This window comes from Chlamydomonas reinhardtii, chromosome 10 (genome assembly GCF_000002595.2).
Source record: "Chlamydomonas reinhardtii strain CC-503 cw92 mt+ chromosome 10, whole genome shotgun sequence".
Lineage (NCBI taxonomy): Eukaryota > Viridiplantae > Chlorophyta > Chlorophyceae > Chlamydomonadales > Chlamydomonadaceae > Chlamydomonas > Chlamydomonas reinhardtii.
Window position 1 is genome coordinate 3,979,089 of NC_057013.1, and position 27,340 is coordinate 4,006,428.

Genomic DNA, 27,340 nt, shown 5'->3' on the forward strand with positions numbered 1-27,340 from the left:
AGGTGGTCGGCTAGGGCAACCAACTTCAGGAAGGGACTTCAATCGCTGACTCCACTTTCTACTTGAAATAGTTCATGTTGTGCGCACAGGACTTCACGCGATACTTTGTGAAAGACAAGCCCACTCCCACTTACCAACGCAACTATGCAGCTTTGAGAGTCGAGGTGTTGCGCGGGCAATGTGCACTCCCGCTTGTTGTTCTCAGCCGCGTCGTCCTCTCCAGACATGCTATAACTTTGGACATGATGCTAGCTTGAATTTTGTGCCGTCGCGGACAGCTGAGCGTTGGGCTGGACTGGGGCAGCTGGAGCGCAGCACGGCCACTCCTGAACACGCGCCTCGCCTGCCAGCAAGTGGGCTGAGGAGCTAAGCTCAATGGCGACACAACCAGCCGCATGCCTTGCCGTGCTGACGGCGCTTCTGGTTTTGCACGTGCACGTCACTGCGCGTGCAGCGGAGGGCCCTGTCGAGCAAAAGGAGCAGCAAGGCGCTTGGGGAGGCGCTCACAGCGCAAGCGACCGGGTAGCGCGACAAGACAAGGGCCAAGGGATGGCTGCCCACGCAACAAAAACAGTAGCTCCGGATAAGTGGCATCTCACTGTAGCAGCAAAGGTGCCTGCAGCAGGAGAGCTACGGGGCAGGGGCAGGAGTATCCAGAAGAGCAGCCGGAAGGGCCGTGGGAAACGCGGCGGCACGAAGGTTGCAAGCGCTAGCAGTAAGAGACCGGGTGCCGGCAATGGCAGCGGCGGCGGCGGGGTACAGCAGGTGATGCTGGATGAGTACGACTGGCGGGAGACGGAGCAGAGCATGGAAGATTTGCTCGAGTGAGTGTGTGTGCGCGTGTGTGTGTAATTGTGTGTGTGTGTGTGTGTGTGTGTGTGTGTGTGTGTGTGTGTGTGTGTGTGTGTGTGTGTGTGTGTGTGTATATATATATATATATATGGGGGGGTATCTCCAATCACAACAAATTGAGGCCTAGCACCAGGGAGGGAGAGTACCCAAGTCGCTTGCAACATGCTGGGGCAGCCTGGCTGTATGGAGTCATCATGGGTACCATGGCAGGCACTCTTAGCACAGCACACACGTGTCCTTGCGTGCACCTGTCACCCGCTGCTCCAGGCCGGCGCTGGGGCCCGAGGTGCGCTACTGGCGGGGGCGGCCCTCGCCGGTCAGCTGCGATGACGTGGCGGCGGAGGTGGTGCGGCTGCACGCCAAGTGGGTAGCCGCCGCCTGTCAGCGGGCGGAAATAGGCACATGTAACTATGAAGGGGCCAACGGGAGCTGGACAGCGTCTGCCTGGATGCGATCCGTCCTGGGATCCTGTTTTGCGGCAGGCTGTGCTGGCGCGCCGCCGCTCCTTCAGACACATTCAGCACAGATGCTCTACAGCTTGTCTTGTGTCTTCGCCTGCGCTGCCGCCACGCGCTGCAGGAGCCTGGTGTACATCCGCGCAGTCCTGGTCCGCAACAACCAGTGGTACTTCCTGGACCCGGGAGAAGACGTCGGGCCGGCGCGCAAAAAGCCGGCGGCAGTCGCAGGCAGCCGCTGGCCGCTGCTGCGCGCCACCCAACGCTGCTCCCACTACTGCCACTACCAGGTGAATAGGTTGCGGGGCAAGCCACACGGGAGACGCGGATCCGCAGATGCCAGGAACTGCCGTGCTGGGTACCAGTATACACAGGCTACACCAGTTTGCTTGGCAAAGCCGGGGTGCGGCCTGCTGACCTGACGCGACTACGCACACACACATACACTGCGCGTATTGTTTTTCCTTGTGCTCTTTACTCACATACATGCCGTACATGCAGATGTCGTCGCTGTGGCTGGGCATCAAGCAGCTGTTGGACGCGGCGCGCGCCAACACGTCGGCGGCGGCGGCGTACGGCCTGCCTGACATGGTGTTTGTGCTGAACGTGGCAGGTGGGTGGATGGGTGAGTGGGCGGGGCGGGGGCGGGGCCTGCTGCCGCAGGCCTGTCGCTCCCTGGGGTGCTGGTGTCAGCGGGTTGCCATGATCCGTGTGCGTGCCGAGGGCGATGTGCGGGCTCGGCAGGTGCGTGCCCTGACCAACGCACACGCATCCCACTGCATGCGCGCCCGCAGACAACTCCGCAAGCGACCAGCACTACGGCCGTCGCGCGCGGGCCCCTCTCCTGTCACTCCTGGTGAGCCAAACGTGACACGGTAACACTGCTTGGTAACACCATTGTGTGCTGCTGTCTGCTGTGCGACACGAACTGCCCACGTGCTTCACCCCCTGCAGAAAAAGTGGGATGAGCCATGGTGGCAGGCCTCCGCTGCTGCTGCTGCCTCCGACGGCGGTGAAGGCGTCACAGCGGCGGCTGGGTCCCTGGGTCGGCTGCCGGGCGGCGGGTTGCTGCAGCCCATGCAGTTGCCGTCACGTGTGAAGGAGCAGGTGGCGGCACTGGCGCACCCAGCTGAGCGCGGCGGTGCTGCCCACACGGCGGCGGGCAGCAGCAGCAGCAGCATGGCGCTGCCGCTGCTGGAAGTGCAGGCTGGAACGGCCGTGGAGAGTGCGGCTTGGGAGGAGGCTCGGGGCTCAGAGGACCCTCTGCGGGAGTTGGTAAGCCATTGCAAGTGCTGCTGCCTGACCCGGCGCATCACACGGCGCCGCAAGTGCTGGTCTGGAATGGTGCCGGCATCGATGCGCCTCCCTTCGCGATGTGTGCTCATCCCAACCCAGGCTAGCTGTGTTGGCGAGCCCCCCAAGAAAGGCTGTATCACTGTGCGGCCACCGCCATGCCTTGGAACACCTGCAGGTGCGCAGGTTCGTGGCGCGCATGCCGCCGGCATCAGCAGCGCCGGCAGCCGACATGGACATTGATGAAGGCGTCAAGTCCAGGCACAGGAAGCCGACCGGCAACGACGAGGAAATGGACCTGCTGCTGCCGGTTATGCACTACGTACGTACGTACAAATAATGAGCCTTAAGTAGTAGCAGGCGGCCTGCGATTTGTGTGTGAGGATGCCGGCTGTGTAGGGCTAGTGCAGGCGGTGCACCCTGTACACTTACTTCCGCCCCATTGCGCTCCGCTTCCACTGCCTTTGCACAGAGCGCACAGAGCCTCAGCTTCTTCCCGTGGCACAACAAGACGGACAAGGGTGAGCGAATGGGAGCAGGCACGGAATGGGGAAGTTGGTTCAGCACATGGTCACCCAGCAGTGTTTACACCGTGTGTTTGCACGCCACCTGCCTCCGCCACAGCCCTTTTCAGCGGCTCGGCTTTCCGGGAGAAGTACAAGACCTCCCACTCGCCGCTCAACGTGCGGCCGTATGTGGGCCAGCTGGCGGCACAGTACCCTGACGAACTGGATGTGCGACTGCGCCAGCTATCGCGGAAGGCCACGGTGCGTGGGTTCAAGCTGAGGGGCAAAAGTCGCACATCCTTTCCTTGTCCGCTCATGGCTCATGGTGACGACTGGTTCCGTGGTTCGCTCGCTTCGTAATGCGCTTAGCCATGCCAGCTGCCGCAGTACCGTACGGTGCAAGCCGTGCAACACTTACATTGGCTGTGAGGCCTGCGACACGCACGCACTGCACGCCTGCCACAGGCGCCCTCGGTGCCCATCCCCGAGCACGCTCGCTACCGCTGGCTGCTGTCCATGGATGGCGTGTCGGCGTCCTCCCGCCTGGGGCTGCTCATGGGGCTGGACTCGGTGCTGCTCAAGAGCAGGTGGGCAGAGCGCGGGCTGGCAGACAGGCTGGCTGGCTGGCGGGCGGGTGGGAGGGCTGCTTGGTTGGCTGGCTGGTTGGTTGGTTTGCATGCGGGGTGGGCTGGTCACTGCAGTGGGTGTGCAGGCGTGCGTGCTGTGTGGGGCAGCACGCTGGGCTTGGGATGGCGACCTGGGCTTGGTGTGCGGAGGGGGAGGGAACCTTTGCAGCACCTGCGACCGCATTCAGCGAGCAAGGACCGTTGTACTGCACCTCCCGCTGCTGCTGCAGGAGTCCCTATATTGAGTACTACAGCCGGTTGCAGGTGCGCTAGCCTGAAAGGACCTCCTGGCGTCTTCCCCAGGGCTTGGTGTTGACTAACCTCCCGTGCACTGGCTTTCTCCTTCGGACGAATGCTCAAGATGGCATGCGCTTGCAACTAAATGTATGCTTTTAACTCCCATGTCCAAATGTTCTTCGCATTTGCAACCAGGTGCCCGGAGTGCATCACCTGGAGTTCTGGACAGACCCCACCAACCCAGACGACCTGCTGAGTGTGCTGGCGGAGGCACGCGCAACGGCCCGAGACGACCCCGCCGCGGTGCAAGCGGCCGTGCAGGCCAACCAGGCGATAGCTGCTAGGTGAGGCGAGGGCATTTTGCATGAGGGTGGCTGTGCTAGCTGCGATGCGGTGTTTCTTCGGTGAAGGCGGGTCGCCGCGCTGGTTCCGCATCTTGCCCGTGCTGTGGCCTGTCGTGTGCTCTCCTCTCTGAAACGAGTAGGCCTGCGTCATGTCGCGGCATTGACGGTAGTTTCTTGTTTAAACCTGATTGCAGATACAACGCCCACCTGCCGCGCCAGGTGAGCCTTCGGCAGCTAGCCCTGGCTTGATGTGGGTAGCGTCTGCGCCCTGCGGCGTTACCAACTCCATCAGTAACGTGTGCTCTGACTTGTGCGCTTGCGCGCGCATTGTAGGTTTATGCCCGTGCGGCATTATTGACGTACCGCGAGCTGGTGACGGGGATGGACGAGTGCGTGAAGGACCTGCTTGCACACATGAAGCGAACAGGGCATGGCCTGGAATGATGCATCGCGCGTACCGTATGTGGGGTGCCGGGCGGCGGCATGACTGCGAATGAGCGGTGAGAGCAGGTAGACGATGCCAGTAATCTTGTTTGCCGAGTGAAGGTGAATCACTGCAATGTATGGACGATAACGCGAGGTTTCCGCGCGACGAGAGAATAGGATGCGACAGGATCAGACGGGAAAGAGCGGCTCATGGTAGGCGGGGGCCGAGGTCCTGGCCCAGGTGGCCATGACACGCGACCGAGTTGGCCCTAAACTCGCCGAAGCCGGTGTGGTCAACTCCTTTAATTCTCATAGCTGCTCCTCTCAATCCATATCTGAGTGTCGGCTGCAGCTATGTGTGACTCGGCCCGTAAATAAAACTGTGCATTTCAGAGGGCTCTGCGCTATGTAAATTCTTTTGTAGCACAAACTGTAATAATCTATAGCCAATTTGGGTTGGCTTGGATCACAGGCACGAGCTGGTATTCCATGCCGTGTCCCGCAACCCTTATTAAACACCAAGCAGGCCCACGCGGTGATTTGATAAGCTACTCTATGCACTTAGCGACGTCACGAAGTGCCCTGCTCGGCGGGTTGCACAGCTGTCGAGCCGCACGCTTTGTCGGCGCACAGGTTAAGGCGGGGCACACTCAGGCCGCGCCGCGTGTAGGGGGCGCCGGCTGCCCCGCAAGAGGCGTCGCTACTCGCGCGGGCGCTGGGTCTGAAGCGGAGACCGAGAGTGGGTAAGCCGCGACAGCCAGCTTACGCTTGCGGTGTCATGATAAGTGACGTCCTGCCCATGTCAGCAACACCGCCTCCGCACCCACTACAGCCTCGCCGCACCTCTGCACCTTTGCCTGCCGTCGCATCTGCAGGTACTGGACGCTGCAAAGCTATGTGCTGTACGAGAGCGAGGTGAAGAAATCAAAGCAAGTGCCGCGCGTGCAGCTAGTGCCCCCGCGCTGCGCCGTTTCGTGCAGTTGCACCTGCGGGATCGTCAGTACTAACAAGGCCGACATGCGCCTGGCCCACATCAACTGCAGGCCATGAAATCTAATGCCTTACGCCTGGTCTTATCTTCCCCCGCAGGTTCATCGTTCATGCCTGGCCGGTCAGCTCGCCTGCCGAGGCGATGGACCTGATCAAGGGGGCGTCAGACCCCAGTGCCTCCCACAACTGCTTCGCCTACCGGATAGGCGACGAGTTCCGCTCCAGCGATGATGGCGAGCCAGGCGGCACAGCGGGGAAGCCCATCCAGGTACGGCAGGGAGGAGGGCAGTCATGCGGGGGCGCTTGCGGCAGCACCGCACAGGGCTGTGGAGGATGGCGCGCGCTCGGGAGGGCACCAGCGTCCTCCTCAGGCACCGAATGAGAATGTTACGCATGGCGCCATGTTGGCCTCCGCAGACCGCAATTGATGGCGAGGGGCTTGACCGAGTGGCGGTGCTGGTGACGCGGTGAGTCCCTGTGAGCACATGCTGGCATGGGCGCACAGGGGACTCCACACAGACAGAGGCATGTGCGCACACCGGCGCACCAAGCAGTAGCGACTTCGCGCCTGCAGAACGGGTCCCATGATGCTGTTCCCTCTTTTGATACCTCTGTTGCGCAATTTGCGCAGTTTCTTCGGGGGCGTAAAGCTGGGCGCCGGCGGGCTGGTCCGGGCGTACGGCGGCGCGGCACAGGAGTGCTTGAAGCTGGCGCCGCGTGTCTTTGCCAAGGCGCAGGTGAGGCGGTGTGCCATGACACGAGCAGGCTTTGGCCCATCTGTTGCCCCATGTTGGAGACACAGGTACTTAGCATGTGAGTGCCTGCGTCCTAACCTTGCACAGGTGGAGGTAGTGGTGGAGGCATCGTATGACGAGCTGGGGACGATATACTCGTGCCTCGACATGCACGCTTGCATGCGGCTAGCGGAGGACTACGGCAGCTCTGGGACGGTGTCAATCCGCGCACTGGTGGATGCCGATAAGCTCAACTCGCTAAAGGCTGCTGTTGCGGACGGGACAAGAGGGAAGCGTACTGCAGTACCGGCCGCCGAAGCTGCGGCAGCGGGGACGGGGGCGTGAATGTGGAAAGTGCGGCGGGAGACTGGCGGGAGTGCCATCGGCACGCGGCTGGCAACATGGATGCAGGCGTTTGGAATTTTGCTGTACATTGGAAATACACATATACTCAATATTCAATTGCACATTTTTAGAGAGCGCACTCAAAGTTGCTGTTTGTCGGCCGGGGTCTTCGAAGTTGCACCACTTACGGAGCACGTTATCGGGACGCTGCAATTCATGTAATCCTATATAACTTCTACTTGCAAGCTGCCGAACAAACACACGATTAGTGAGGGACAAGGAGGGAATTCTTTCGCGGCATTCCGCGAGGTGCAAGCCAGCAGCACGTGCGAGTAGCAACCACCAAGAGCACGCTCGCAGCTTGACATCATGGGTGATCGGCCTGGGAGTCCAGGCCGCCCTGGGACAAGTCAGGGCGGTCCTCGCTTGAGAGGCCGGTCCGACGCTCTCGTGACCGTGGCGAACCGCCTGCGGAGCCCGATGTACATCAGCGATCGGGCGCTTCCCCCAGAGGACGTGACAGTTAACACTATCGAGGCGAGCATGGTCCAGGGGACACGCGAGCTACCGTACACGGCCCTTGGGGTTGGCCTGGGTGTGGGGTGGCGGGTTAGGATGACGGGGCGGGGAGCCGCGACACGCAAGGGCTTGTCTAGGGGCCCTTGCGTGTCACGGAGACTGCACAGCACACGCCACAGCTATAATCTCATGCCTTCTTCTCCTTCCCCCCCTTCCCACAGAGCCTGCTGCGCATTCCCAACCTGGCCTCGGGGCGCACTGAGGAGCAGCTGGTGGCGGCCTTCAGCGGGGATGACGGACTGGTGACGGACCCGGACTTCCTGCCGGGCGTCAGCTCACTGTGAGTCTGACATAAGGGTTTGAGGGGGGGAAGGGTTGCAGGCGAAGGTGCTGGGCTGGAGGCGAGCGCATGCGGGCTGGCGGACTGGTCCCACGATTCAGCACCTGAGTCAGCAGCAAAGGCCGCCAGGACAGCTTGGCAGCTGTCTCGCTGATCGCGTTTGGAGGGGGTGAGACGTGGCACAGTAAGCGAGGCGTGTGGTGATGCAGGTACCCGGACCCGAACCAGCCGCCCGCCTCAGCCCCGCCGGAGGTGACCTGGCGCCGCGTGTCGGGGACGCTCTACTTCCCGACCGGCAAAACGCCGCGGTTGCTGCAGGTGGGTGTGCAGATACGCACATGGGTGCTGCTAAAGAGAGCAGGCCTACGGGCGCCACGCTGCGGGGAGGGGCGGGGGCGGGGGCATCATCCTAAGTTCCAAATCCAGTGAGACCCAAAGAGGGAAGGGGTTGCGCTTGCCGGTAAGCGTGGTGCACGGGTGCTGCGACATGCCGACGCAGGGTGTGCTGGAGAGCGGGCCGTTCTTGGGCGCGCTGGCGGCGGTGGCGGCGGCTCGCGGCGGCGAGCTGCTGCTTGACCTGATCGTGAGCGACGACTCGGCGGGGTCGGGCGCCTACACGTTCCAGTTCTTCAAGCACGGCTGCTGGCAGGCGGTGGTGGTCGACAACTACCTGCCCTGCCTGGCGGACGAGGTGAGGCGGAGGCTGGGGGGCGTCAGAGGGGCAGGGGGCTGAGAGGGGCTGGAAGGGGCCGGGAGGGTGCGATTGAGGAAAGGGGAGGGAGGCGCAGGCCAGGAGCAGGCTGCTGGGCAAGAACTGGCAGGCATGCCGGCAGGACGCGCGCCTGGGACTGACTGCTGAACAGTAGCCGGGCAGTGCCGTGATTGGTCCTTGCCATGCATCCCTTCTCAACCCCTTATCATGCACACACGTGCCTGCAGGAGCGGCTGGCGTTTGCCTGCAGTGCGGTGGTGGGCGAGCTGTGGCCCAGCCTGCTGGAGAAGGCGTACGCCAAGGTGAGGCCCGCCGCAGGAGTGCGTGGGAGGGGGCCAGGCGCTCGGGTGTGGCCGGTTACTCAACGCCCTTCCCCTCGCGTGTATCCCATTGGCACTCGGTCCCTTACATCTTACCCCTTACGCACATGCACGCTCACACACACACACATTTAACCGCCCCGAAAGATGAGCTACCGTCTGCCATTTCCTTGACTAATCATGAATGTAACCCCCCAGGTGCACGGCAGCTACTATGCTCTGGCTGGCGGCAGTGTGCATGAGGCGCTGGTGGACCTGACCGGCGGCGTGGGCTTCAAGGTCAAGACAGACACGCCAGAGGGCCAGGCGGCGGCGGCGGACGGCGGGCTGTGGACGGACCTGCTGGCGTGGCTGGGCAGCAAGTCCATCATCGGCGCGGTGGCCAAGCGCGCGGCGCCGGCGCGGCAGCGCTTCCGGCCAGGTGAGCGGGGCGAAAACACTGTGGATGCCGTGAGCTCCCGGTGGGGCATACATTGGAGCGGCGCATGGGAGCGTGGCAGGGGCATGCGCAGCTGCGGCGCCATGCACAGGACTCGGGCGACGGCACGATGCTTTGACACACCGTGTGGGTGGTGAGGCACGACGCATGGCCTGTGCATTTCGCCCCGATTGCAGACGTCATCCCCGAGTCGGAGGAGGGGGCCACCACCTCGGAGGCGCTGGCGCAGGAGTTTGCGGAGGGGTTCGAGGGCTCGGGCGAGGAGGGCGAGCAGCAGGGGCCGTACGGATTAATGTACGGGCAGCCGTACAACGTGCTGGAGGCCCGTGCCGTGAACGACAACATCCGGCTGGTGCGGCTGCACTGCCCCTGGCCCAGCGGGATATGGACCGGGCCCTGGGCGACGGTGAGTGCGGCGCCGCGGCGGTGCACCGTGTCGGTAGCGGCGGGGATGGCGGTGGCGCAGGCGGGCTGAGCCGTGTGTTCTCTTTGTGGGGCTGGAAGCAAGTGAAACGGCGGGCTCGGTGTGGAGTGGGATGCAGATGACCATGTGATCTGGGTGCTGGGCACTGAGGTGTCGCTTGCCCCCCCGTCCCGCCCCGCCACCGAACGCTGCAGGGCTCTGGGGAATGGGACTACCCCGCTATGGCGGGCAAGCTGGACTCCTTCGCAGACAGCTGGGAAGACGAGGCCACCTTCTGGATGTCCTTCGACGACTTTGTGGCATTCTTTAACCGCCTGCACGTGTGCAGGTGCGGGCGTGCCGGCGGTTTGGCACCGGCACCTGCACTCCCTGCTACACGCGCTGTGCATCCCCTTCGGCCGGCCCTTTTTTACCAGCGCCCACAATCAGTCACTCCGCTTCCTCCCCCCGGTCACTACTCCTGTTCGTTGGGCTCAGGCACACACGACTACTGTCCATACCGCAACCCACAGGATGTTTCCGCCCACGTGGCACCAGCTCACGCTGCACTGCGGCTGGCAGGGGCCCTCCGCCGGCGGCCCATACCACCTGCCGCCGCCGGAGCCCACCTTTGGCGGGGGTGGCGCCGCCAGCAGCGCGGCGGAGCGCTCGGGCGGCGAGGCCTCCTCCACCAACGGCGGCGCGGCGGCGCAGCTGGTGAGCAGCACGTGGTGCTGCAACCCGCAGTTCCGCATGACTGTCAAGAAGGCGGCGGAGGTGGTGGTGTGCCTGGGGCAGCAGGACCCCACAGTGGCGCACAGGTGCCACGTGCCCAAGCGCCACCGCAAACGAGCCATTGGGCTGCAGGTGGGGCGGCGGCGCGTGTGCTGCGAGTGCTTCTGGTGGTGATGGTGTTGGGGGTGGGGCTGGGAAGAGTGGTGGTGAGGGAGCGCGTACCGCAGGGACATGAATACTGGATGCAGATCTACGGTACATTACGCCGCTAAAACACCAGCCTATACAGAGGCGCCTTTCAGCCCCTTCCAAACCACCACCACCGCAATCGGTCCTGCGCTCCACCTCCCGGCGCTCCTGCAGATCCTCAAGGTGCCCCTGGACAGCCTGGGCCGGCGCTGGGAGGTGCGGGCGGGCGAGGTGGTGGCCAGCCTGTCGCCTTGCACCAGCCGCGAGCTGTGCGCCACCTTCAGGGCCAGCCCCGACTTCGCATACGTGGTGGTGCCGCACGCGGGGTGAGGCCGGGCGGGGGGGGGGGCTGGCGGGGCCCTGGGAACAGGCTGGGTCGGACTGTGTGGTAGCAATGGCAATTCGGTGCTGCTGGAGCCGCGATGGCGATGGCCCACAATGGCTGCACAGTGCACACCACCACCGGCAGCAGCTCTACAATTCAGACCGAGCTTTGTACTGAGCTGCTGCAACCCTTCGTGGCCACGCTGTTCCGCCCTTGGTTGCTGCAGTCGCGCCGGCGAGGAGGGCGCGTTTGTGCTGCGCACGCTGTCGTCCTCGCCGCTTGAGGTGGAGCAGCTGCCTGCGCCGCTGTGCCTGGTGGTGGGCGGCCACTGGTCGGGCTTCCTGGCGGGGGGCGGGCGCGGCAGCGCGGCGTGGGGCAGCAACCCGCAGTACATGATCAGCGCCTCCCACAAGGCGCAGGTGGTGGCCTCGCTCACGCGGCTTGACCTCAAGTACGCCATCATCAAGGTGAGAGCGCAACCGTAAGCGTTGGGAAAGCACAAGGGGGGAACGTGTGCTTGTCCTGGGCATGTCTCTCTCGTGCGCCCTGACAGTGGTGCGCTAGTGACCCATTTCATTGTTTGCCTTTGGCTCTACAGCGTCATGTTCGCTTGTGTTGCGTTTTTTCAAGCACGTCGATGCCAGGTTGCATGGCAGGCTGGTGTCCATTGCAGTCTTGGAGCTACCCCAGTTTGAGTTGGTACCGGATGTGGGCCTGCGGGGCCAGACATGCCGGTATGGGACCTGCCCTGGGTCTGGCCGCTTGTCCTGCCGCCTTCACGTGCCCCGTGTACTAACACACGCAATCACTGATCACAGGCGTCTCGTGACCCGGCGCTGGATCTGGACCTGGCGCTGGTGACGCCGGAGAAGGGGCCGGAGGGGCCCGGGCGGCGCGCCTCCGCCCGCGACTCGGAGGTTGTGGCCGCCGCCAGTCTGCAGGTGTGTGCGCCCATGACGCGGCCACCCATACACAGACAGCACACACACAAACAAACACACACACACGCACACACACAAACAAACACAAACACACACACGCCCACGCCTTCCACCTGCCCCAAACCACCGCCTCAAGCGCGTGTCGCACCACCGCCTCCATGCCTCACCCTCCGCTTCCAACCCTGCTCCTTTCTTCCTTTCCCGCGCTCGCTCAGGGCGGCGCGCCCAGCAATGAGGAGGCGGTGCTGGCTGTGACGCTGGAGCCCGAGACGCCCTACCTGCTGGTGCCCAGCCTGGCCGCGCCGGGGGTGGAGGCGCCCTACGAGCTGCGCCTCATGAGCGCCGTGCCGCTCGAGCTGGTGCCGCTGCCGGAGATGCAGACCGTGCAGCTGGCCGGCGAGTGGACGACGGAGACGGCGGGCGGCTGCAACGTCAACCCGCTGTGGCGGCGCAACCCCAAGTTCCACATCGTGCTGTCCAACTTTGGCCGCGTGTGCATCACGCTGGCGCGCGCCCCCGGCAAGCGGGCGCGGCACCCCGTGGACGACATGCTGGGGCTGTACATACTGCGGGCGGCGGGGCAGGACGGGGAGATAAAGGTGGGTGCTGGTGGCGGCGGGGGGTGGGGGGTGGGCAGCCGGTGGGGGCGGAGGGGGCTGTGGGGGCATGTTGTGGGTAATGCCGGACTGGTGGGTACTTTCAAGCACGTCAATTACTGATGCAGGGCTAAGCAGTCCCGATGTGGGGCGGACATGTGCGCGGGGTAACCGCCAAAGTGGGTTCTAGTGCCTGCCTACCAAAGCCTGGCCTGGAATGAAAGCCAGCCGGGTTTTTGGCCTCTCCTCCGTCTACGCTGTGTCTAAGGACGCCTGCTGCCTTGCTTTCTGTCCCGCAGGGCGACCCCCGCCGCGCCGTGGTGGCGGAGTCGACGTTCGTGCCGCAGCCCGACACCACCGCCGAGTACGAGCTGAACGGCGGCTGCCACTACGTCATCATGCCCTGCACCTACGGCCCTGGTCGCACCGGTCGTTTCAGCCTGGCTGTGTCCTCGGGCACCGGCTTCCAGCTGCGCAGCCTTCAGAACTGAGGGACTCGGGGAGATGTGGAAGGCACGAGTTGCGGGTGGTGGGCTGAGGAGACGAGGAGCAGGGAATGTCGTGAGGCGAACGCTGGGCGAGGATGGTTTAGGCATTGCCCGCACTGGACTGGTGGAAGAAGGGCCCGCTGGTATCGCGGGATGTTGTAATGTGCTGGGTGGAGGTCGCCAGGCTTGAGGCGTCTATCGGATGTGCCAGCTCAACTGCTAAACACTCAGCAGCGGGTACCGGTGCGGACTCGGATCTATGCTACCCTTACAGAAAGCACAAGGCCACCGGGCGTTTCAAGTTTTGCCAGCTAGAATGTCGCTAGCGCCTAGAGGTCACTTGCTGCCTTCTCTCCAAGAGGCAACGTCACGTCCCGGCACCCGTCAATCTCGCTCGAGGCACACCAGGCGAACCCCTGAGGCACACCGGGCATGTCCACGCACGGGCCAGCAGCATTTCCTCCCCTGCGCAGTCCGGCCTACCACCAGTCCACCATAACACCATTCCGTCTAGCACGCCGCATCAATGAATGCGCACGCAGCACGCTGAGCAGATTATAGCACCGTAATCCAAGAATGATGAATGCCTATGTCGTTTTGTCTCTTTCCACACTGGCCTCTGCTGGGTCTGCCCAACCATTAGTCCATTACTGCCGCAGTCATCGTAGCCACTGACTTCGTTTCTGACACGAACTACGCTGCGGATGTGAATAATGCGCATCAACAATCAAGCTCGCAGAAATGAAATCACGCGGAATGCGCACGTGGCCTGGTTTCACACCGCAGAGAGTGCGAGCCCCACAGTCATTTGCACACGGTGAGCACATTCTCCAGCAGCGCTGTGCTTCACTCCATGCTACACACCGGCTTCTACTCAGACCGCCGCCGGCCCTTGCCAATGTTGATCATGTTTGGCGGCCGGTTGAAGCGCTTACGCGGCGGCGGGTGTGCGCGGGTAGGCGGCGGCAGCTTCTTGCTTGACTTGACCGGCGGCGGACCTGTCACAGCAGGCGCAGGCTCAAGCTGCGGAGATGGCTGCGGCTCTGGAGAGCGTGCCGCGGAAGGGGAGCTGCTTCCGAGTGGCGGAGATGCGGTGGGCGAGGGAGAGTTCGCCGGCGAGGGGTCCGGCGAAGGCTCGCGCGAGGGCTCCGGGGAGGGCTCCGGGGAAGGCTGGGGAGAGGCTGCCGGTGGTGAGGAGCTGGCAAGCGGAGGCGCGGAGGCGGGCTCCAGCGCAGGCGGCGGCGAGGGCGGCGGCGGCGACGGCGACTGCGGAGGCGGCGAGACCGGCGCCAGAGGGGGCGACGGGGGCTGCATAGGAGGAGGCGGGCGCAGCGGTGGTGGCGGGCGCAGCGGCGGGCTGCGTCTGGTTCCAGGTGGCAGGCTTGGCTCATTGGGCAACAATGGAGGCGGTTTGTCAGGAGGGGGCATCCGCGGCTCACGTGGCGCCTTGGGGGGCGGCTTGTCGGGCGGTGGCGCACGCGGCTCACGTGGATTGCGCGGCGGCGGGCGCGGCGGCGGCGGCGAAGGACCCGGAGGTTTTGGGGGTGGCGAGGGACGAGGGTTGGGCGGCGGCCGAGGGTTGGGAGGCGGCGGACGAGGCGGCGGGCTGGGTGGCGGCGGCTCAGGCGGCGGCGGTGGAGGCGGGGGTGGTGGTGGCGGAGATGGACCCTCTACAGGCGGGCTCGGCACCTCGGGCCGCGGCGGTGGGGGCGGCGGTGGAGGCGGCGGCGGCAGATCGGGCGGTCCCAGATCGGGCGGGGGCGGTGGTGATAGGGGCACTGTTGGCGAAAGCCCGGCGGTGTTAATGCAGACCACGTCTATCCGAATTATGGCGTTCAGGAACTGAGGCACAGACACTGGTTGGCCCGAAACAACCTGTGCGAAGGAAAAGCGGATGAATCATTTGCATGCTCGTGCCTTACGCCCAGGAGCAAGGAGCACCCAGGCGGCATGCTGCTGTCACGCCTCACTAACATGCATACACTAACGCGGTAGAGACTCGAAGCCAGCAGCAATCAGGACGCTCCAGGGCAGAGGGCAGGTTGTGATGGGGAGAACGCGAGACATGAGAGGAGCAAAGCACGCAACGCCTGGCATTCCCTAAACGTAACTCTTTGCTCTGGAAACGCCTTTGATGAGTACAAGTACGGTACTAGTTGGCAACAACAGGCGACATGCTGACAGGCAGGCAGTCTAACAGCAGCAGCGGTGTCGAGTCTGGCCTCCCATACCAACTCACCGTGAAACCGGCGATGACCTGGCCAGGGTTCTTGCAAGCAGGAGTGTCGTATGTTCTTGCAGCTGCGCCCGACGGCGCTCCAATGGGCTTGCCAGTTGGCCCGTTGTACCAGACCCCGGTGCTGTTCCGGAAGCCCAGCCGCACAGGCTCGGCAAAGCCCTTTTCAGACCGCGCGCTGTAAAAGCCACGCGTGTCTGTCACACTGAACGTGAAATCACCGAAAGGTTCACCTGCAAAGCGCCGGCAACATAAGGCGGTGACTGGTGCGCATGTCGCACAGGAGCCTGGCAGCAGACAGCCCGGCGGCTTCCCACGATCTCACTCTTCCGCTTCCGGGGCCTTACCGGCGTCGAAGAAGTTGCCGTCCGAGCATGTTACCCCCAGACTGTTCACTATGCGGCTGTCGTACGACCCGTAGATGTTGATGACGAAGGAGCTGCGCCCGTTGATGTTGCAGAGCATCTGCACTGTGCGGCCTGGCGGTGACGTGCCGTTGCCCAACGAGGGGGTGACCAGCTGCGCTCCTGCATGAAGTAGCGGATGGACAGGGGATACCAGCGTGGTGACCATCTTCCGCAATCCCGTTCCACAATACACGCGTTCCTCAACAGGCCGGGCAACTGGGCACACACCCCGTCCCCCACTGCCCGTGGCGACCCCGCGCGCCCGCACGGCTGTTTCTAACAAAGTTCCGCCGTCTTGACGAGCGGCACCTGCAGCGGAGGTATGAATGTGTCTGAGCTCGCCTTACCTGCATATGGCAGCGCCAGCGCCAGCGCCAGAACCAGCAACCGCGCGACGCATGAGCTGACCGGAAGCTCCGCCCCCGAGCGCGTCGTCCGTTTCCCCTTGAAATAGCTACTAGCTGCCATGATACTATGAAAAGCAGCTAACACTGCCGTCATTTGAGAAGGCGTCTCACACGGCGCTACAGAGCTCGAAATTGGCATACATGGCGCGCATCCTTCGGAACAGTCGCACAAGCACGGCTCAAGGTAGTGGTTGTGCCTTAGTGCCTTACAATCTACACATTATTATATGTTCCAGCCGTCGAGTCGTCTCCAGCGGGTCTGCAGGCAGCACTTCAATCCCGCGATCGCAAATTATACTTCCTTGGATTTTTCTGCTGTATGATGACGCAATTATACAAGCACCTTGTATGCTAGCACCTGCGCTGTCCGTGAACGCTATTGGCATTGCAGTGTTTTAAGTTTACTCTGGAAAGCAAGCTCTCGCCTCGTGGATGAACCCCGACCGGCATGGTCCGGTGGAGGTCGCTTGATATTAGCGCATTAATAGGACCGGCCGCGACCGAAGGCGCTGCACGCGCATAGGGATGACCTTTTTGCTTGGCTCGAACTTACGGGGCTGCCAGTCATCTTCTGCGGGAAGATCAGCTTTACTAGTCCAGCTACCGGCACTTCGAAGCGCTGCTCGACGAGGAGTAGTGCGTTGTAGGGCAATGGCCTCGACGGGAGGACCCTCGGAAGCACGGCCTGGCGCGTCCGCTGCTGTATCCACTAGCTGTATCACTAGCAAGATCAAGCGCACACCCGTTATTCTTAATCCTCCTCGGCAACCTCCGGGAGCGCACTTCCGGGTGCTCCAGTGGAACGTGCTCGCGGACGGACTGGCGCAAAATGGAGACTTCTGCAGGGTGAGCATGGTAACTCAAGCGGGGCCCTTAGTGCGAGGTTAAGCTGCACCCGGTTGCCACGCCATCCCAACCCAACTCCTCGACACGTCCCCGGTTCCCTAGGTACACCCCGACCACCTCAAATGGGAGTACCGAAAGCCGCTGCTGATCCAGGAGATCATGGAGGCGAACGCAGATATCATCTGTCTTCAGGAGCTCAACCATTTTGGTGAGCTGCCAGGGTTTCTCCGGGCGCCTCTCCACCGCAGTGCGCCCCGCAGTATGCGAGAACTACAGCCACCAGCGCGTCAGTGCGGGCCTACCCCAGTAACCCTGTATCTTCCTGGCCCGCTGGTGTCTCACATACAGAGGACCTAAGCCAGGTGCTGAAGGAGCTGGGGTACGAGGGCGCGTTCCGGGAAAAGCACGCCTCGCCTGCGCTCAAGTACGAATTCCCACCGGACGGCATGGCGGTCTTCTACCGCAGCGGCCGCTTCACCTGCAGTGCAGGCGCTGTGGAGGGTGAGCTCCGGGCCGGGCAACTGGCCAGTGAGGAGGGAGGAGGGCACTTATTTGTAGCTGTGCGCGGGTGAGGGCCGTGATCGAGGCTTGACATGCAGCACAACTGCGCCGCGCGCGGGCCACACACACCAGCCCTACGGTAGGCCCCATCGCACGCCCACACGTCACCTCGCATCCGCAATCACGCGCGCACGGTGGCGCCCGCCCGCCTGGCCGCCCGCAGGCCGTTCCTTCCAGGACGATAGCACGGGCCGGGAGCAGTCGCAGGGCTACCTGCAGATCCTGCTTCATGACCTGGTGGTTGGGCGCGACCTGCTGGTGGTCACCACGCACCTCAAAGCCAAGGACGGGGCGGAGTGCGAGGACATGCGCTACCAGCAGGCAGGTCCAGCCGCGGGGGGTTGGAGGGGTGGGCTGGGTTGGCGCAGATTGGGGGTTGGGGAGGGAGGGATGGGCAGGGAAGGAGGGCAGGCAGTGGCAGCAGGAGGGGAAGGAAGTGGTGGAGGGGCTCGCATCGAGGCAAGATGTCGGGAGCGTGGTCGTGGAGGGCTGGCCTGGGAGGTTTGCTCCTGACTGTCGCACGCGTCAGGGGGGCCTTATGTTATAGCTAACCGTTTGGGGTTTCTCCTGGCCCTGCAGGCAAAGCAGCTGTTGCGCAACGTCTCGGGCACGCTAGAGCGCCTGGAGAAGGCGGCTCAGGAGGCATCCGTGGCGGCCGGTGGGAACGGCGGCGCTGGAAGCGCCGCGCATGCTGGCGGCAACGGTGGCAGCGGCAGCAGCAAAGCCGGTGGCAACGGCAGCGCTAGCAACGGGGCGGGCCGGAATGGCAGTGGCAGCGGGCACCACGCGGCTGGTGGGGCAGCGGTGGCGGCGGAGCACCGGGTGCCTGTGGTGGTGACCGGCGACTTCAACACACTGCCGGGGTCAAAGACGTGTACGGTGAGTGGCTGGCCGCAAGCAGGGACTCTGCGGGAGCGGTCAGGTGGCACTGCCGCGAGGGGCGCCTGCCTGGATGTGGTGGGGCGGGCCAGTCTGGATTCCATCGCACCGTGGACTAGGACGTGCGTATTGGTACGGGACGGGGTCATGACTCAGGCACCTTGCCATGGTCACCGCTTGCCTCTGCGCAGGCGTTCCGGGAGCACCCACTGGGGCTCATGTCGCTGTGGGAGCAGCGCCCCATCGACGCCACGCTCAGCAGCGGCAGCGACATGGACGTCCCACCGCCGCCGCTACCCACACCTGCTGCCGCGGGCTCCAACGGGTCCAACGGTGCGGCCGCGGCAGCCGCCGCCGGGGCGGGGCCGTCTCGGTCTTCGGAGTTCAGCACGTGGAAGTTCCGCGTCAAGGGCGAGTCTAAGCGCATCAGCGATTACATCTACTTCAGTGGCGGCGGCCCGCTGCGGCCGCTGCAGCGCTGGCGCATGCTGACGGAGGAGGAGATCGGGCCCACGGCGCTGCCATCGCCGGCCTACGCCAGTGACCACGTGTCGCTATGCTGCGAGTTTGAGTGGGACGTGGACGCGGACCTGGAGTGGGCGCCTAGGAGCCAGGAGCAGGACTGGGGATGAGCGGCAGCAGCAGTCACAGCAGCAGCAGCAGCAGCAGCAGCAGCAGCAGCAGCAGCAGCAGCAAGCCCGGTGAGGCCAGAGCCGTCACGTCTATGTATGGGCGTGGCAGCGTTGGGTGGGTAGCTGTATGCGAGCATGTGGAAGTAAGGTGGCGCAAACAAGCGCTATGGAGGGCGTCGCAGCCCGCATGGCATTGGGTGCCGTTGTGGGGCTGGTGTTGGGCGGCGTGATCCTGCTGCCGCCGAGCGCAGCGTGCATTGGTGTGAGCAGGTGCCTGTGGATGTGTTTGGAAGGACAACGGCCTCTGCTGGCTGTGGTATGCGGCAGTGGCGAGATTGTGTGGATATTTCGAGCGACTAGCTCGCAATGCGGTCAGGGCAGGCGACAGGTGTAGCCCGGCAGGGCGTGTAAAACATTTTTCCCTTGACGCTTTTGTGCGGGTGCTAAGCATCCGTTTTGAACAGTCGCCACGGTGTACGTGTTGTGTGTGTGTGTGTGTGCACCTGCATACTGTTGGCCTTGCTGCTCTGTATGTTGGCGTCGCCAAATCTTTTCAACCAACCTCGGATACATCTAGGAGGTGAGGCTTCCTAGTGGCGCTCGGTCACAGGCTGGATGGCATGGGCCATGTGCTGTGGGCTCAACCTCCCTTCCCTTGTCGAACTTAGGCGGAACTTAAGAAGGAGGAGCAGTAGGAGGAGGACTAGGGCTCTTGGTCTACCTCATAGCCAAGTTCGACGCGCCATCACCTTGTTCGCAATGTGGCGCGCGTTGTTTGCGTTTGAGTGGAGCGTTATGTTTGCATCCTGGCATGTAAGGCCGGATAGGTACTGCAGAACTCCAGCTTGTTTCTTACCGGCTGGCCGCGTGTCATGGTTATGTGAGGTGGCTGCTAAGAGTTGTAGGGTTCGCAGTCCGCACCATGCGCTCAAGGCGTTTTTGCAGGTTTTGCGGAGGGAAAGAAACCGTGATCATGGCTGGTTCTGCAAGTTGTCGTTCACGCGATCCGTGCCCAAGCGGGCTGATGAGTTGCATACTTTCATGGTTACATGTACGATAAGAGTTTACGGGTTCATAGTCCGCTGACGACGGCTGTAAGGCTGATGTAACTGTCATGCTGCCACGCTTGGGCTCTTTGGAGTCCTGACTGTCCTGAGGTGTTACCCAAGGTGCTGCTGCACGGCGCATCGCATGCTGCCGCGCGCCCGCGCCGCCTGCATAGATGGGCGGGCTTCTCGGAATCATTGACCTGATGTTACGACTCAGGCAAGCAATGAAGCAAGGCTGTCTGCACTAGTCAATCGTGACTTCTGCTTCAGCTTGCAGGCGGTTAAAAAGGTTCATACGTTGCTATCGTAACAAGGAGGTGGCTGCCTTAGGGAGGCAGGAAAAGGGCTGAGCCCTCCCCTCCCGGGTCGTTATCAACCCAGCCACCTTGACGCGGGCGCCTACTAAGCACACGCAAATTGCACACGCCTCTATGTTGGGGGCCTTTGGCATCCCCGCAAATCCGGACGTGGCCGGTTGGGTGGAGTGCACAGTCCGTGCTAACCCGCAGCTAACAAACTAGTCACGTCACTCGCCGCCAATGGACACGTGCACCCTCAGCCCCACGCCCTGCTAGCGCCGTTCAGGCTCTCAGCCCGGCCCCGCCGCCGCCGGCGGCCATGGCGGCCGCTGCAGCTTGGTCGGCTTGCTATCGTAAAAAGGCGCGGCCGCGGACGATATGGCTTGTGCAAGACTGCGACCTAGAATCGCTCAAGGAACCAATCGCTTCGCGCGGGTGGTCCACGCCAGGCGCTTAGCCCCAACACGTTTTCAGCTTCCGTGGCGTGCCGGCGGGGGCTTCATACTGTTACGTACTTGCGGAAGGGGGGCTGGTTGCTGGCGGCAACTCGGCAACGGACGTCAGGGAAATCGGGGTAGCACCCGGGGTGCGGCACCCCGTGCAAACCCTGAGCAGGAATGTGGGTACGGCGCTGACGGGCTGATGGGCAGCCGGCGCCGAAACAGGAACAGGACGCGGCCTCAGTGTAGCGTCTATGGTAGCACAACAAGCTCAATGCCCGTACAACTCTTATGTTGCTGTAGTCTGTGTACCAGTTCGTCGTCACCGGCCCTAGTCGCGTATCCAGGTCAACACGGACTATACTTGACAGAGTCCGTTTATCTAAATCAAGTCGAGTAATATAAATAGCGACTATGAGTATTCAGCAGCTTTGGCTGGCTGTGGCGACGCTTGCCATGGCGCTTCTCGCTCGTCGAGCTGCCGGTGAGGCGGTCGATATTGGCGACTGGAAACGCTCCTGTTCTACTAAGCGGTAGCTTGCAGGCGCATTCGCAGCGGTCGCGTTTTACGCGGGCGATAGCAGACAGCGACAGCCTCACCTGTTTCCAGCCCCACGCAGCCCGCTGGTTGGAAGCGTTGTGCTGCACATAAACGAAGCACCATAAGTTTCACAGAGCACCGGGCAGTTGAAGGAGTTTTGTAATATTGCACCAGTTAGGCAGCATGGCGGTTGGTTGACGAGGCGAGCGCGGTCGACAGCACACGCAGTGTTTAAGTTTCCGTTATCAATAAGGCTCCGTTGTGAAGGCTTGTGCATCATGCTACACCGGGCTAAAGGTTACGTGACCTGGCTCGTCCGTTTTGGCCCTTTACGACCAGCTTCCACACTGCGAAGTCGAGGCCACATGTCGTCCAGGCCCTCGCCCCGGGGTCGCGCGGCACTGCCACATAAAGTTTCCCCCCGTCCTTTCGTTGCCTGTGTCTTCTCACGCAGCTGCGTGCGAGGTATGTGTCACTGTGCTGAAGGGAATTGGTGACCTGGGCAGCACAGCCGACAACTGCACGCTACTTGCGGAGCTGGCTAATGAACACTTCCGCAGTAAGTCTTGGGCTCCCCCGGCCTCGGACACGTGTGCACCTCAGAATATCCTCTGGTATGACTGCATGGCTTGCGTTGCGACCAACCGGATGCAGACGATTCGGAGGGAGGCCCACCCATACCTCAAGCCACAAATTTTGTCTGCAAGCCCAACTTCACGCCCACTGAGGCAAGCAAGGGCTAGCTGGATGGGAGGGCCGGGAGGGTAGCCGTTGCCTGCTTGCCGGTCGCAGCTCACCTGGTCGGGGCCTCATCGATAGCATGCAGGGTTCGGCGTGCACCTTGCGGTGTAAACAGGCTGGGAGTGGCGAGGGGCGGCGCACGGTCACCCACACAGCTCCTGTCGACCACAATTCTTGCAGATCTACGCCTGTGAGACAGTGGACCCACAGACCGCTGACCAGATGATGTTCAAGTTCGACGGCGATACAGACACTGTGTACTTGTAAGCCGCGTGTGTCTGTGTGTGTCAATGCAGGTAGGGCCGTGCAGGATGCATACTGTGTAGTGCTGATGCGTCCCCGCGGCGGCGCGGCCCAATGCGTCGTCCAGGGATGCGACCTTTAGTACCGGTACTTGACGTGTGTTGCCACCCGGATTCTTTCCTACTCACCCACAGTTACTACTTCATACCGTTTGATATCAACGAGATCAACACGTGCCTGTATCCCATTGATGTAGGTTGTTGGGGCGGGCGGATTCTTCGCGTGTACAGTTGCTACTTGTTAGGCTCACAGGGTTGGCGTTGATAGAGGGTACCGTATGTTGGAGGCTCCAGTTGGACTAGATGAGCTTATCGCGTACTGACGCGGGATACTTCCTCGCCGCCTGTGCTCCATTATGTTAAGCACCCGTACAACCGCAAGGGCGTGGCGCTGGCGTCGGAGTGCTTCCAAGATGGCCCGGTACTCAAGGTGCGGCCTGCGGCTCCGCTGTGTGCGCGCCCGCCCCTAAACACACAAGGAGCAGTGAACATCACGGCTGGGGTATAAGCAAACGCCATTTGTACATACATACAGCTGAGGTGCTCGCCCCTGCCTGCCCTGTCTACTTTGCAGCTGCCGCCCATCACGGCGTGTGAGCGGCCGCCGCGGCCCCAGCGGTCGCCTGAGCCGCCCTCCGATGCATCGCCACCCGAGGACGCCCCGCCACCCGAGGACGCCCCGCCGCCAGCTGGCGAGGCGCCTCCTGACAGCAGCTCACCGCCGCCGCCACCCCCTTCGCCGGCGCCCTGGCCCGTGCATTGCCAGGGTGATAAGCAGCGGCTGACTATCCGGCTTCATCGCTGGCTGGTGGGTCACCGCCGCAGCAACAGTCGCTAGCCTGCGTATGACTAGTGTTTGGACTATTGTTATCTAGCAATGGGTATGGAGTGATGGCAGAGGCTTGGTGGCAGACTTGGACAAGTAAGGAGCAGCATTGGCTTTGGCCAAGGCGCCCATCTGGAGATGAACAGAATTAGAGCATCATGCATTCATACGCTGCTACATAGTGCGTGTGGGGGGGGGGGGGGCGGGGGGGGGCAGCGGGGAAGGGCATACCGGTATGGCAAGTTTCCCTTATAGCAGGCATAGGAAGCACTGCCAAGATCCATGTTAAGGTACGGGACAGTATGAGTGGTTAGTTCCAGCAGTGCTAGCGACCAATGTCGCACAGTGCAAGATAGCACAATGCACAAACATACCAATAGCACGCCACGTCGACAGTATTCACTCAATCTGTGCGGATGTCACGCACGGGAGTCGGCGGCGCCTGCACTGTAGTGTTCTCTCTGCAATCGGCATACCCCTTTCCTCCTGCCGGTAGGTGCAAGCTTGCTGCAAATTTGCTTGCACGTGCATAGTCTGTACATAAGGGTTATGTTTATTAATTAAAGACCTAGGTGTGCCTGCTGCCGCGGTGGAATGTGATGGGGAACTGTGTTGTGTTGGTACGTGTTGACACCGCTTTGTGTCTGACAAACTAGCAAGGCCGTACCCGGCCCAGCAATTCATGCAGAATTTGGTGTTGCCCAGAATAGCGGGAGTGGCCGGCGCTTTTTACAATGGAGATGATCCTAGTCAGTCCTAGTTGATGGAGGGATGGGGGCAACCGTGGGGGCAACTACTGGAGCGCAGCCCCAGAGCACAACATAGCGCCATGTGTATCCAAGATATGCCGCTGGATCCTGTGATGTGTAGTAACGTTCACTCAGGTTACACAGACAAAGCTCGGCAAATTTTTGTGACTTTGATTTCAAAGCTCGGCAAATTTTTGGCTGAGCCGGAGGCCAGTGTAAGGTGCAGGCCTTCGAAGCGGTTGGCGGACAGCGCCGCTGTGACGGCAACGGAGCCGGGCGATGAGGTTGTTCGGCTCCAGACTGTGGAGGGTCTCAGCCCCTTTTCCCGTGACCGCGGAACACTTGTTGCGACTTCACATCAGGGATGCCGGCACGCCCAGTCCGCCGCATGCTACCACATGCCCCAAGTAGAAACTGGCTGCAACCCCACTGGAGGTGTCGGCGTGACATAAACCCTCCCATCATCAGGCAGCAAATCTGCGTGTAGTGAGTTGGTGCCAAGCCTGGCTAGGCGTTATGCGGTGGGGTCCTGCACGCGGGTTCTGCCATTGTAACCTGGTTGCGTACGCCGAAGTTTGGGTTTGGCACGGTTTACAGGGCAAGACTTACCTAACTGGACACAAATGAGTATAGCAGGCTGTGCGCATCAGACGAGGCGTTTGAGGGTTGGAAGGGGGCCTGGACCGACCGCCGCGGTTGGCAACGCCATGGCGAGCCCGTTGCACCTACCAGAAACGCCGCTGCCCCTGACGCTTGGAAGCCCCGCACACTCATAACTTCGGGCATACTTACACATTAATGTCCTTGCAACACTTGAAGTTATCTAGGCAGACGACGCCACAACCCTCTGACACTCGTCGTCTCTTGCACGCTGCTTCCTATCGATGCAATATATGTTTACAGCTTGGTCACTCATAGCTCTCTTGCTATATCTTAGTCCAGTATGTGAGTGAGGAAGCCACAGTGTGGGACAATTGCGCCGAAATCTTGTTACTATATGGAAGCACCCACACTTACGGCATTCTTACATTATACTTCTTGCAGACGGGTGTGATATTTGCGTCGAGCTCACCAACCTCGATGGCACGCTCGGCACGCCGGGAGTGCCGGATAAGCAGTGTTCGGTGAGGCGGCGAAAGAAAGACCTGAGTGCAAGATTATATACACGCAGGGTCTGAGAGCCTACGGCGGACCAGATGGGGGAGAACAGTCAGCTGGCGCGGTCTGGAGACTGACCCAGCCGCACGCGCCTCACACGCAGGCCCTGGCCACGGCTTTGACGACATTTTTCATCCAAGGCGCGGAGCTAGCGGGTTTCTCCGTGCCTGCGGCAGAGTTTCAATGCGTTGAGCAGGTGAGACTGCATGACCTGAAGTTTAGGCACGGGCTCCGCACTTCGCGGAGTCCGGGGCCCCACTTGCTTGTGGGGTGGATTGCGCTTGAGCTTCCAGTCACGCATCCCACCTCAAGATTACGGGTCCTCTGACGCCCAGCACACCTCCCTGCCGCTGCAGAGCGGCACCAGGCAGGTGGCCTGTGTAGGCGGTGTGGACCAGGGGGATGTCGAGCCCATGGCGGACCACTTCTGGCAGACCGGGGCCATGTTTGACAAGGCCGTGGGCAACATGATTGGACTGGGGCCGGTAGCCTGTCAGGTGCGTGCATACCGTCCCGGCGCAGTCTATGGGCTAGAGGCGAGGGTCGTGGAGCAGTGGCTAGCTGAGAGGAGGGAGTGGACCGTGGGACGCGGCCGCAGAAGGTCCGATCCTATCCATGGATATGCCAGCGGGGTGCTGCTAGGGCTTTGCGTAACCCGCAACGTAACATGACACGGGTGAGAAATGCTACACCTCTGTGCCCCCTGGCTTAACAACCATGTAGGACATTGGGGTTGTGCCGGAGAAGCACATCCGCATCTACTCGGCATGCCTGGCGCCACTGGATGAGCACACGCGGGTGAGTGGGCCCGAACTGGTCACCTCTGAGCCGCCTGTTCAACCGTATCCTCCTGGAGGCATCTGCCTGTCTGCTTCACTCCCGCATACCTTAACGTTGCCGAAGAATCGCAACGGCCCCGTTGGCATCGGCACTCATCCCAGCACCCAACTTCCATCCGAAACCCTCTGCAGTATCCACTCGTGCCGGACTGCCCATACGTGGAGCCAAGCACCTCACCCCCCTCACCTGCGCCGGCGCCGGTGCAGCAGCAGCCAGAGCACCAGCAGCATCCGGAGGCAAAGCCGGAGCCACAGCCTTCCCCTGTGCCTGAGCAACACCAGGCCTCGCCGGCGGCCTCGCCCTCTCCGCAGCCGGGTGGATCCCAGCCGGGTGGGCAGGGGCAGCCGCTGCAGTCCGCAGGCTCACCCGGCCTCGCACCCAGCACCCCTGATCCCAAGCCATCCCCGTCCCCTGCAAGTGGAGGTGGAGATGCACCCAAGCCCGGCCAGGGCCAGGGCCAGGGCCAGGGCCAGCCAGGCACGGGGCCGGGCGGGGGTGCTACCGCGGACAGGGACAATGCGCCGCCGCCGCGGGGTAGGGCCAAGAAGCCGCCGCCGCCACGTAAGCGGGCGCCACCTCCTCCCCGTAAGATGCGATTAGGTACCCGGAACTAGCATGGCGGAACGAATCTATGTAATCCGCGTATTAAGCGAGCATTTGTATTTTTGCATTGATGTAGGCCGTATTGATTTTCCCGACCCGGCATGCATTCATCGATTGATTCTCCGTGATTGTCCTTTCTTTTGACCATCTTGGTAGCCTAGACCTTGGAATGAATCTACCAGGCCTACAGTACGTGAGCATAAGGTGCTTGACCTGGGGAAGAACACTTCTTAGCACAAACAGGAGTGTGAACCCTAGCATGGCTTGTGAGCGGAGGGCGCAGGGTGTGAGGGTCGACCGTGGTGTCGTGCGCCTGTTGCAGGTTGTGCTGTCGTCAAGTTTAAATTCGATGGCCGTGTGGGTTATGATGCAGTGCTTTTCTAACATTGAAAAGGGTGATGTCAGTGGTTTGGGTTCCACATCCTGTCAACAGAATCAATCGCTGACAATGGGGTTGACCTTACGTTGCGCGTAGCTTGGACTGGGCAGCTGGCCTTACTGTAACAGTTGAGGTTGGCTTTCCTCCACGCACTCGGTCCATTTCTGGGTCCACGCGCGTCTTGTCACTCTTGCTTGGCCCTGCCGGGACCTTTCTTGCTTGTCTATGCCCTCGCTGCTGCTTTCGCTTTCTTACACTTCCCATCCTCAAAACTCGCATTACCTCTCAGGCACCCCGCCGCCGGAGCAACGGCACCAGGAGCTCTGAGTTCAACTGCCGCCGATGGCTGCTGCCGCGGCCTATTGCTGTGGGAAATAGCGGCATGATGCACCCGAGCCCTGGCACGTGTGGCTGGGTGGCAGCATGGCGCGGAGGCGGAGGCGGAGGCGGAGGCGGAGGCGGAGGCGGAGGCGGAGGCGGAGGCGGAGGCGGAGGCGGAGGCGGAGGCGGAGGCGGAGGCGGAGGCGGAGGCGGAGGCGGAGGCGGAGGTGGAGGCGGAGGTGGAGGCGGAGGCGGAGGCGGAGGCGGAGGCGGAGGTGGCCAGCTCGGGCGCTGTAGCACGCGGCGCTG

At 62.3% G+C, this 27,340-nt stretch overlaps 7 protein-coding genes across 7 annotated transcripts; 6 read left to right on the top strand and 1 right to left on the bottom strand.

The window, feature by feature from the left end:
* Positions 1–97: 97 nt before the first annotated feature.
* Positions 98–4,989, top strand: CHLRE_10g448750v5 (uncharacterized protein). The gene is made up of 14 exons (XM_043066927.1): positions 98–824; positions 1,120–1,215; positions 1,432–1,597; positions 1,809–1,920; positions 2,102–2,163; positions 2,262–2,582; positions 2,779–2,922; positions 3,073–3,121; positions 3,225–3,367; positions 3,572–3,693; positions 3,963–3,996; positions 4,165–4,313; positions 4,508–4,532; positions 4,647–4,989. The coding sequence occupies exons 1-14, from the start codon at positions 550–552 to the stop codon at positions 4,755–4,757; spliced, it is 1,809 nt and encodes a 602-aa protein (XP_042920324.1). The 5' UTR covers positions 98–549; the 3' UTR covers positions 4,758–4,989.
* A 50-nt stretch (positions 4,990–5,039) lies between these two features.
* On the top strand, positions 5,040–7,042 carry CHLRE_10g448800v5 (uncharacterized protein). The gene is made up of 6 exons (XM_001698264.2): positions 5,040–5,482; positions 5,615–5,668; positions 5,829–5,997; positions 6,147–6,196; positions 6,361–6,466; positions 6,572–7,042. Exons 1-6 carry the CDS (start codon positions 5,295–5,297, stop codon positions 6,806–6,808), a joined length of 804 nt encoding a protein of 267 aa, XP_001698316.2. The 5' UTR covers positions 5,040–5,294; the 3' UTR covers positions 6,809–7,042.
* A 55-nt stretch (positions 7,043–7,097) lies between these two features.
* On the top strand, positions 7,098–12,989 carry CHLRE_10g448850v5 (uncharacterized protein). Its single transcript, XM_043066928.1, has 14 exons — positions 7,098–7,345; positions 7,549–7,667; positions 7,877–7,985; positions 8,167–8,358; positions 8,607–8,681; positions 8,898–9,120; positions 9,315–9,544; positions 9,757–9,890; positions 10,075–10,408; positions 10,640–10,791; positions 11,017–11,257; positions 11,609–11,731; positions 11,947–12,330; positions 12,627–12,989. Exons 1-14 carry the CDS (start codon positions 7,178–7,180, stop codon positions 12,816–12,818), a joined length of 2,676 nt encoding a protein of 891 aa, XP_042920325.1. The 5' UTR covers positions 7,098–7,177; the 3' UTR covers positions 12,819–12,989.
* Positions 12,990–13,071: 82 nt separating this feature from the next.
* On the bottom strand, positions 13,072–16,067 carry CHLRE_10g448900v5 (uncharacterized protein). Its single transcript, XM_043066929.1, has 4 exons — positions 15,806–16,067; positions 15,399–15,578; positions 15,055–15,284; positions 13,072–14,690 (listed from the first exon to the last, which is right to left on the bottom strand). The coding sequence occupies exons 1-4, from the start codon at positions 15,924–15,926 to the stop codon at positions 13,686–13,688; spliced, it is 1,536 nt and encodes a 511-aa protein (XP_042920326.1). The 5' UTR covers positions 15,927–16,067; the 3' UTR covers positions 13,072–13,685.
* Positions 16,068–16,177: 110 nt separating this feature from the next.
* Positions 16,178–20,359, top strand: CHLRE_10g448950v5 (uncharacterized protein). The gene is made up of 6 exons (XM_043066930.1): positions 16,178–16,711; positions 16,814–16,919; positions 17,060–17,212; positions 17,436–17,593; positions 17,852–18,151; positions 18,343–20,359. The coding sequence occupies exons 1-6, from the start codon at positions 16,517–16,519 to the stop codon at positions 18,781–18,783; spliced, it is 1,353 nt and encodes a 450-aa protein (XP_042920327.1). The 5' UTR covers positions 16,178–16,516; the 3' UTR covers positions 18,784–20,359.
* Positions 20,360–20,857: 498 nt separating this feature from the next.
* On the top strand, positions 20,858–24,369 carry CHLRE_10g448977v5 (uncharacterized protein). The gene is made up of 7 exons (XM_043066931.1): positions 20,858–21,055; positions 21,567–21,671; positions 21,767–21,840; positions 22,034–22,116; positions 22,291–22,348; positions 22,520–22,585; positions 22,730–24,369. The coding sequence occupies exons 1-7, from the start codon at positions 21,028–21,030 to the stop codon at positions 22,991–22,993; spliced, it is 678 nt and encodes a 225-aa protein (XP_042920328.1). The 5' UTR covers positions 20,858–21,027; the 3' UTR covers positions 22,994–24,369.
* A 107-nt stretch (positions 24,370–24,476) lies between these two features.
* On the top strand, positions 24,477–26,847 carry CHLRE_10g449000v5 (uncharacterized protein). Its single transcript, XM_001698267.2, has 6 exons — positions 24,477–24,675; positions 24,775–24,854; positions 24,992–25,084; positions 25,245–25,385; positions 25,612–25,686; positions 25,860–26,847. The coding sequence occupies exons 1-6, from the start codon at positions 24,615–24,617 to the stop codon at positions 26,340–26,342; spliced, it is 933 nt and encodes a 310-aa protein (XP_001698319.2). The 5' UTR covers positions 24,477–24,614; the 3' UTR covers positions 26,343–26,847.
* Positions 26,848–27,340: the final 493 nt, after the last annotated feature.